The sequence below is a fragment of the Haliotis cracherodii genome, unplaced genomic scaffold (genome assembly GCF_022045235.1).
Source record: "Haliotis cracherodii isolate W230 unplaced genomic scaffold, xgHalCrac1.p SCAF_29, whole genome shotgun sequence".
NCBI classification, from domain to species: domain Eukaryota; kingdom Metazoa; phylum Mollusca; class Gastropoda; order Lepetellida; family Haliotidae; genus Haliotis; species Haliotis cracherodii.
This window is the reverse complement of record NW_027266285.1, coordinates 3,281,669-3,292,362: the sequence shown is the minus strand read 5'-3', so window position 1 is coordinate 3,292,362 and position 10,694 is coordinate 3,281,669. Positions and strand designations below refer to the sequence as shown.

The 10,694-nt window shown below is 42.4% G+C and overlaps 1 protein-coding gene across 1 annotated transcript; it reads left to right on the top strand.

Annotated features, from left to right (window-relative positions):
* Window positions 1-7,523: 7,523 nt before the first annotated feature.
* LOC139473532 (uncharacterized) lies at window positions 7,524-9,840 on the top strand. The gene is made up of 3 exons (XM_071256151.1): window positions 7,524-7,563; window positions 8,021-8,117; window positions 8,337-9,840. Exons 1-3 carry the CDS (start codon window positions 7,524-7,526, stop codon window positions 9,838-9,840), a joined length of 1,641 nt encoding a protein of 546 aa, XP_071112252.1.
* Window positions 9,841-10,694: the final 854 nt, after the last annotated feature.

The window sequence follows — 10,694 nt, the reverse complement described above, 5'->3', positions numbered from 1 at the left end:
ATCTGATTGCTATTCATTGCAGTGCATCGAAACAGGCAAGGTCAACAAATACTCGGCGTACACAGGAAATGGACTGTGGGTCACTGCACAGCAAAGTGGATCTCCTCGCCAGGTGTCACTAAACACATCCTTACATAAGTAGCTGATCTACACTAAACAGCCCACGCTGAATCCAGTTACAAAAAAATGTATATTACTGAACCAGTGAAATACAAGCTAATGCGGGAATCTATTACCTTTGACCAAAACATTAAGGAGCGTATTAAATATAGGAACAATCTACAACTTGTCATACAGGATGTCAAGGACTCTCACACACACACACACTCTCTCTCTCACACACACACACACACACACACAAACACGCGCGTACGCAGGCACGCACGCACACTCACATGCACACACACACGCACGCACACACGGGCACACACACACGGGCACGCACGCAAACACACACGCGCTGACACACGCACACACACTTACACAAGCGCGCGCGCACACACACACACCATCATAGTCGCAATTGACAACTTAAGGCTCTTCCGGGCTCGTTGCAATACTATCACAGTAATAAATAATACAATATGAAAGATGTTCTTATACACGTTTTGTCTACTTTAGTTCGGCAAGGATGCCTGGGTGTCAGGCGGCGGGTTTGCTGTGCAGAGTTGTATCCCTTATATCTTTAGCCTGATCTTTTCTCCTGTCAATAACATAGCTATGTCTTCCAACATAAAGCAGGCATGCCGTGATAATTTAGAAAATGTTTTACGCGCTGTTAAAGAAAACAATTTCACTCACCCTACACATATTTGACACATACAATGTTTTCTCGGAGTTATGTACACACTCGTTGTGTTAAATCACGTTACCAAATTTAAAGTGTGAATTGAATGAATAGGAATGGTAGATGTCCGTTTTGTATCCGACGGACAGTCTGTGCTGTATCATTTTCTACGTTATATACACGCTTGTGTGTTTGGGGATGGTAAATATCCTGTATTAGGAATAAACATTGTATTTAGCGAGCCTTGGCGAGCTAAATACATAGTGTTTATTCCTAATACAGGATATTTACCATCCCCAAACACACAAGCGTGATAACCTCTTTATCATATAATGTCATTCTTTAATTCTGTGCTTTAAAATCGCTTTCCCTCTCTCACAAACATTACCGAAACATTGCGAGTTTTCCTGGAATGCGCGCATTAATATTTATTACGTCACAGGGTAAGTGATGTGTCAGTCGGACAGTGACAGTAGCCCATATAGTTCCAACTGAAATCTGTTTCTTATACAGTGACGAAGCGACATATACGCAAAACAACTATTCCCTACACAACTTGTTTCTAACTGCCTTTCGCCTTTTGCCCTTTGTCAAAGGGAAGCTACTCTAACCCTAGGCTATGAGCCGTCAGGGCCACGGTCAGACGTTGTTGACAGTCGGTCTGTCCTGTCATATGAAGTTAAGAAGTGTAGTCAGATGTACACACAGCGACAAAACGAAACAAAGGTAACAATTCAAACATATTTCGGCCAAATCCAACTATTTTTATTTGTGGAGAAGGTTTCAAGCCGCAAAGGTCTACAAGCACAGATATGGCTACTGATCCCGTTTGGCTTGGCCTCGTGCCCTCGCAAAATTGTTTCGAAATGTGTATCTCCAAAGTGGCCAAAACTTATAAAAAGCTACGTCATAGTTAGACTCTGATTTTCAGTAAATTAGTTCTTTTGATAATGATAGCAGTTATCCCAGTAGTTTATCCAGATTCCCGATGGTTAATTCTGACTCGATCGCCGAATGACGAGGGCTACGCCATGTTTGTTTATAAACAGTGAAAGTAGTCCTACTTGACCTTTGATATTTGCATCTCTATCCGCATATGACCCCAACGGATATCGTTTTTATCCGTTGGCTTTATCCTGCCGAGAAACCTACCCATTATATGATAAAGTACTTTATATACTTTTGTTAGCATGAATATGTGTGTATTTATGTCTGAATAGTATGGTATATGTGGGTGCACTCGTATAATGGGAGGGCGCGGTTTCATTAACATGGAGGCTCATCATGATAGAATTGTAGTCAAGCATGTCAATACTCATGATGAAAACAATGTATTCCACAGTTTTCTTAAAAGAACCAAGGATGTGGGACATAATCTCAATGTCAATGCTGATTTTGTTGATGGTTCTGTACTGCTGGACGATGCAGAAATGAGTGTCAACCAAGCGAAGTGCCATATCAAATCGGCCCAGACTCATTTTTTTCAAGGAGAGGCTATCTGAACGACCACTGCATTGAGTTTATGTGCACTGTGTTGAGAAGAACAGCAGAGTATGAAGAAATATAGATTAGGCAATGAATTTAACGAGACTGTCCAAAACATAGTCAGTGGATGCCCAGCTTTGGCACAAACACAGCATCTTAAGCGCCATGATGGAGTGGCTCGATCCTTTTATTACCATCTTCACCATGCTTGTGGCTTTGAGGTCCATCCATGGTTTGACCAAGAATATGTCGAGACCATCATGGAAAATGATGCATTCAAAATTCTTTGGAATAGGCCCGTATACAGCCTCAGGCGTATCTAGGCCAACAAACCTGATCTTGTCCTTTTTGATAAATCCAATGAAACCTTTGTGTCATTTAATTTTCTGTCCCTAATGACACTAATGTGATTGACAAGAATCAGGAAAAACATCGCAAATATGTGGACCTCGCTTTAGAAATATCACGCTTGCATCCCAAGTGCCAAGTTGTCCGACTCACCATTGTTCTGTTGACTGACATCGGGAGCGTACCCGGGTAAGCTACCAGGAATACAACTCTTCTGACAATCTGGGTAATGCAGAAGGCTGCAGTGTTGGGGAATCTTCACATTCTCCGAAATGTTCTGGGTGGGTTTGACTAGGCAGCGCTTCCTGGGAGAACTCCCATTCGGTGTCTGGGCTGCGTGTAGAGGGGACAAGGGCCCTGAGCTGATGATGAGCCTAACCAGACTGACTGTGTCAGGATCACCCAAACCCTTTTTGTAGCATTATTCATTTTAATCTTTATATAACAATGACGTGTAACATGTGCATGAAACTCTCAGGAGTGATCCATCCACCTACTCTCCGTGACCTCAGCGTGATAACCAAGTTTGTACTCGGTATTTGTATTCAGGTTATGAACGGAACAAGAGGTCATCACGATCTTGAAGAAGATTGCCGTTACAACAGATAGTCCAGATGTTGCCCTAATACTTCCAGACCTACATTGGTAGGCACGATAAATACTTGCGTGTCAAAAAGAATACATAATAGTTCATCGCCATTATCACGCCCAACGTAGCAGGTGTTTCGGGAATGGGGACATGACTTGAAACATTTGTAAGCACACTCAATATATCAAGAGACATCATAGGTGGTGTGATCATTTGCATTATATATAAGCAATATATTATTAAGAAACTAATTAGCGAAACATTTGATGTAGTGTTTTTCCAAAAAATATATGACAAGTCATGAGATCTAAGTTGCCAACTGTTTATTATCACATCACACGACAGAAGTTGAAATTGCAAACATAAACGTCCTACACAAAAACATAAAGATTATCCTGTCCTGCAAAAAAACAACCCCAAAACAACAGAAACACAGAATATGTATCATACAATGTGAGAGGAGAGGTAGCGTTATATCTCTGGTGAGACGCTTTAAATAATCTATAGTTGACCATTCACACACAACTGGAAGGCGTCCCCTGTGGTGACCTGTAGTTAGAGATTAGAGGATTTGAAATAACGGGACTTGTTTTTATTGTTTTTCAAACCCGCGCCTGGGACCCGTGAAGAATCGGATAGAGAATAGGACTTCAGCAACCCATGCTCGTCGTAAGAGGCGATTAACGGGATCGGGTGGTCAGACTCGCTGACTTGGTTGATGCATGTCATCGTATCCCAATTGCGTAGATCCATGTTCAGTATGCCAATCACTGAATTGTCTGCTCCATTTTCGATTATTTACAGCCCGCCGTCACGAAGCTGGAATATTGCAGAGTGCGGCGTTAAACAACAAGCATCAACGAATTTGCGCCTGGACTGGCATAATTCAGCCATACGAATACGTGAGTTGATTAATTCCCTAAATGTCACAAATACATGCATACAAATTTACAGTGCAAATACTATACAGAATGTGTCCAGGCAGGCCAACGCTGTCCTCTATCACTATTTGACCGACCGTTAGTCAGAGGACATTTTAGTCCCGTTGGCATTCCGGGGCAGAATAAGTCCCTACTACGCCAAAACAATGAGCACTGTGTGTTCGCAGTGTGAGGCCTGTCTGACTGTGTGGTCACAATGTGAGGCCTGTCTGACTGTGTGGTCACAATGTGAGGCCTGTCTGACTGTGTGGTCACAATATATTAATGTGAGGCCCGTCTGACTGTGTGGTTACAAAGTGATGCCTGTCTGACTGTGTGGTCGCAGTGTGAGGCCTGTCTGACTGTATGGTCACAATGTAATGTCTGTCTGACTGTGTCGTCACAATATGAGGCCTGTTTGACTGTGTGGTCACAATGTGAGTCCTGTCTGACTGTGTGGTAGCAGAGTGATGCCTGTTTGACTGTGTGGTAGCAGTATGATGCCTGTTTGACTGGGATGTCATAATATGAGGCATGTCTGGCCGTGTGGTCAGAATTTGAGGCCTGACTGACTGGGCTGTCACAATGTGCGGCCTGTCTGACTTTGTGGTCACAATGTTAGGCCCTTCTGTCTGTGTGGGTACAGAGTGATGCCTGTCTGACTGTGTGTTTGCAGTGTGAGGCACGTCTGACTGTGTGGTCGTAGTGTGATGCCTGTCTGACTGTGTGTTCGCAGTGTGAGGCCTTGTCTGACTGTGCGTTCGCAAAGAGAGGCCTGTCTGACTGTGTGTTTGCAGTGTGAGGCCCGTCTGACTGTGTGGTCGTAGTGTGATGCCTGTGTGACTGTGTGGTAGCAGTGTGAGGCCTTGTCTGACTGTGTGGTTACATAGTGAGGTCTTTCGGACTGCGTGTTCGCAGTGTGATGCCTTTGTGATTGTGTTCGCAGTGTGATGCCTGTCTGACTGTGTGTTCGCAGTGTGATGCCTGTCTGACTGTGTAGTCACAATGTGCGAACATCGTTGTTCATGCTATCAACCATCAGATTGCCTAATCCAAACTCGATCATATGCACGCTATGATATAAAGTTTGAGTATTGCTGATTGTGGTTTAATAAAATAATTCTTCACTGACTCACATGCCAAGTTCAACCCCGAGATGGCTTTGCCATCGACAAACGATATGCAGGCGAGCGCCTAGTACGTGGTATTTCTGGAGCGCTTCAATCAATGTCGTTATTGTCACCTGTCACGGTTAGACGTTCTTCTTAGACAATACATTATTCTATTACAAAACGACGTTTTCAAAATGCACTCAGGTAAAGATCTTATCATACTTATCACTCATATAATATGTAGGTTTAAGTGTTTAAAATATGATTGCATTTTGAAATAGGATATTTCCTATAATTAAATATGAGATTTTGCGAGGTGAAAAGAGGTTTTACGTCAATATTATTCCACTAAGTGCATGCATTCACGTGTGTGTGGCTGACTGTACTAGTCCTTACTTACTTAAATTATGAATTGAACGTGCGCTGTCCGACATCTGCGTATTTCGCGCACGGGCCCGCCAGGCCATTTGGTGTTGGGTCGAAAAGGTGAGGCAGCCTAGGTGGGGCTTTAAGGGTTGCTTACTTAATTTGAAGAACAAATTTGGAATTTTGAAATATGCCATAAAAGGTGGAGGGAGGGGGGGGGGGGGGGGAGCTAAAATGAGTTTGTGTGTTTTTATTGGTTTAGAATTTTAGGGTTTATTGGCAGCTTGTTTGTTGTACTTTTATTTTTAAATGCGGCCAAGTAGGCCTGTTTTGATTACATATATGCCTAGTTCTTTAAAGGTTTGTAAGTCATTTAGGGGGTTCAGTACAGTTGCTAGTGTCATTTGATTGTTGCAATTTAATGTGGATTGGAGTGTTGTTCTGTGTTGCTGGTAATGTATGAAATATAGTACTAGTCCGGACGAATGCCGGTTTTATAATGCTAGCCCACTGAGGTACATGTACCGTGCCGAGTTGATGCCCCACTCGGACACGATGACACGTCCTTGTGTCATCCCCCTAATGACAGAGCCAGGGAACCACCCACCTTCATCTCTCCGGGTAGACGCCCTATCCACTACACCACGGAGGCGACCGTTAAGGTAGGTGGCCCGGTTGTTGTTCTTTATTTTATGCAAAACATTTCTACTAGATTTAAATCTCTCCTACACTTTCTTTGCTGCAGTAACATTAATAAGTTAGTATTTCAAATGTATCTTTTGATTTAGTGAAGTAATACTTTCACACTTTAAATTCTAAAATATTATAAATATTAAACATTTTTCATAACATGTAACTCAATAATTAAATAAGTGCAATGAATTAAATAGTATACATTATCACCATCACATGCACATTGGTTTAATTTTTACATTACCCTATACGGGAGCTATATACAAGTATACACAGGCCAGAAGAATGTTGTGTGGGCCATTTGCGCCTTAAATAATATGCAGACACTATTTCAAACCTGGTGTATATGAAACGGTTAACCCCTGTGCACTCATTCTCTTTAGCCGAACTCAGTCACAAGCCAAACGGGAGTTCATATCATGTCTAACACTGATACTCATAGGTTTAAACATCTCATGTCTGGCGATGCAATATGTCCCCGTGTTACAGTTACAGACAAGCGTAAAAATTAGAGTAATAGATTCACATATTTTACGTGACGAATTAACAATTTGTGTTGTGTTTATTGGCATCATCAGAGCCAACAAGTTAAGACGTTCATCACAAGAGATATACAAGAAATACATCCTAAAACATTAACATGAAATAAAATGGCGTATCTGATGCTGCTTCGCACCAGCTGATTGCCGCAACATAGTATTAAAACAATGAAGATGCCAGCGTCATTCATCAGCCGGGCTGAGAAGTCTTTATTCGAAGCCCGACATTGTGGTTTAAGTTTGTATCATCTGTAATAACAACAGTCTATTGTTAACTGCCAAGCTGGACGCTGAAACAAACAATGGGATAAGCTAACACCTTGCCAAACTCTACCTAAAACAATTACGGCGACAATTAGCAATCCTCTCCCCTTCCTCTGTAATCCGATTAGAGTGAAACCAGTTTCCAGGATTAACAGAAGCCTGAATAAAACTGAGTCTTTATTTTGTTCCGACGTGTCAGAGTGTTTTTGCAGACGTGTGTCTACCAGTCAAGAGCGGATTCACACACCCCTTGTGTGCTTACCATGCGTTGTTTCAACTGTTACACTGACATCTGAAGCCCCAATGATCGTTGTGGATTTCATGCTTGTCACTCTATGCAAACATGTCTAAGACAACACCTATCTATGTCTGTATAAATGTGCGGCGATCGGACTCAGAGGTACATTAACACTCAGGACTATGTCGCACGGAGTTCCTCACGGGAGAAATTTCATGCTTGGTGAGTACAGCTATTATGTTGCCTCGTAATACTGTGCTCGTGTCAGTCGTTTTTGTCGTTTATGGTTCCAGTTGCTGAATCGCATGTCATTAAACAACACTTCGATACCACAGATGCACCCGTAAAATATAGATAGAATTCTGTGCTGAGTCTATCGATTTCAGATCTTCATTTAAATAATTTGTTAATGCTCGATGTATACGTGGATGTGTACGACACAAATAATTTCGATTTGTGACTTGTATATATGTAAAAAGAGTCAATAAAATATAAAAACTATTTGTGATTCAAATATGCATTTCTTTAGATGGTAATAAAAAAACAGAAATAGAAGTATAACGAACGTCCATGTCAGGTCTTATACCTGTAGAACGTGTGTGACGTGTAAGCTTTGAATAAACGTAAAACTATCAGGTAGACACGCAGTCAATTGTTCTGAATCTTCATGTTTCTCCAGGTGCGCCCACTTCCAGAGCTCCAATACCCGTATTGTCTTCCCAGCTGAGTCAGGTGTTGAACCAGCATTACCAGTCGTTCTGTGTCTTTCAGCACAAGTGAGTACACCATCAGTCCGTCGTTCTGTGTCTTTCAGTCAGCACAAGTGAGTACACCATCAGTCTATTCCCGCAAGTATCTATTGGTGCATACCACGTAGTAGACCACACGGGTTTCTGATGTTTGAATTATTTCTCTCTCTATAGTTCTTTCTTTCTTATATATATATATATATAAAAACCTGCAGTGCCATAATTCCTACTTGATTTTAATTCCAGCGCAATGGTAATGAGTCAGCTCCTTCACCACCGAATGGGGTCGAGTCGGAGACAGAGCAGGAGTCCGGACTCAAGCCCAAGATCTCTGCTACCATTCCCGCTCTTCCAGCCCTTCACTACCTCGCCACAGGGTGACAGAAGAAGATCTGCAACATATAACGACCAAGACGAACAGTTTCCATTCTTCACGAGAACTCAATCTGATGAAGGATACTCGTCTTCTTTGACATCCGACTCCAAGTCAAGGCTCTCCTGCGGTTCACCAACATCATCCGAACGATCCAAGAATATCCAAGTTTCTCCTGAATCGACCCGATCAAAGCCTTCCCCAAGACCAAGGTCTCCCGAGTCCGACGCCGGTTCTTCCGATAGTTTCGAAAGTGCGATTCAAACCCCAGAAGTATCATCCTCGGGTGTAACATCGGTGATTTCACTCGATGAGGATTCACAGAAGAGTGTTTCAACACTTCTGCCGTCTTTTTGTGACGAGAAATCAAACCATGGCTTGCCAGACTGTGACATTGAGATCAAGATTGAACCAGAGGCCATTTCATCTTCAACGACGTCTACATGCGATTCCCCTTTCAGCTCTGTCAGGACAACCGCAATAACCAACCCTTCCATAGAGATAGACTTTGCAGTGAATGTAAAACAAGAAGTGGACTCTCCAGTGAAATTTATGAACACCGACAGAGATGTCATGTGGGCAGTGACACCTGATGTCCAACCCAAGCCCACCTTTGTCCCAAGTCCGGACAAGTCTAGTAGCGACTATAGTTCTGACTACAACCGGTTCCCAATTCCGATGTATTGTCAGTCGTGGAACGTCTACAACCCAGCACCAGGGACGATTCCATCCATCATGCCCTTCACGCCCCTTGGGTCTACAGGCAAGACCAAGAAAACGAAGAAACACCCCACTATATCAAGAGAGAACATTCCAATGTCCGTGCAGACAGAGGCTATTGACTTGTCCATTACGAAGAAGAGAAAGGCGAACACCCCTAAGAAAGACAGTAAGCAGAAACGTTTGAAGAAGGACGCAGACAAAGAGGGTCAAACGAAACAAGGACATATATCGATACCTATCATTGCTCAAAAACGAATTTGGAAACGTGACCCAAAACACTCAAAGGTCCTGCAGGAATCGCCAAACCACAACGCCTGTGTCCAGGCAACGACGGAAAAGATCCCATCAAGAAGGCCTGTGGAAGTTAAACAAACACGCGTCAAGTCGGACAAAGTAAAGGCGTTTCCATGTACTAGGTGTGATAAGACATACTCGCAACGATCGTCGCTACATACGCACATGCGCATCCATACTGGAGTTCGACCCTATGTATGCAAAGACTGCGATCGGTCTTTCACCGACTGCTCCACGTACATAAAGCACTGTCGTCTTCATACAGGGGAGAAGCCATATGCCTGTGGAGTTTGCGGTCGATGTTTCACGCAGTCAGGGAATATGATGAGACATCAACAAAAATGTAAAGGAAGCATATGAAAACCTTCAGTGCGAAACCAGTTCGACAGTGCTTGTTCCCGGGATTCAAATGTTCACAATGTACATCGATGTGTGGAACTTTAAGTGGACAAACGATATATTTATGATTTCACCGAGGATTATAATTACATTGAAATTAAAGGCAGATGTTTATGGCTATTTGTACAGTCGTGTCGATGTTTTTAATCCATCTTAAGATTTGATGTTATGAATATTGTATTCATTGTGTGTAACTCCACATGTATGCATACTTCTGAATAAAATAGTTTTATATTACGATGTGTCGATAAGCTATGTGCATTCTCTCTTCATCATGCTGGATCTCAGCAAAGACGTAGAATTTGTCTGTAAGGATGGACATAGAGATTACTACACGAGTGTCTGTCAGATACCATGTCAGATACCAATGATCTTAGTTCGTTGGATACGCTTTGAAACAACATCAATGTTGTAACATCAATGGTATCTGACAAGGTACGAGTGCACTAAACACTGTTTCGTAACACCCTAAAATCGCACCCTTTTGCATCGAATCGCATTTAGTCTATTCTCATGATCGCAGTAGCGCATTAATACATAGCACCACTGTCATAAGTGACATGATCCTATGTACTGCTTACAACTTAAATAATGTGACCCTACACAAAAAGGTTACCGCCATATCTATGTATTAGGCGATGATGAAAATGCAAACAAGACAAAAACAGAACACTGGATTTCCTCAACGAAATTACGAATTATGTTCAACAATGTTTACTATGACGGTGACAGACTTTTACGAAATGGCGTGTTCCCTGACAACAGTACGCGGGATTTCCAGAGAAGGATTTTCGTTGATTCGTGGATCGTATATA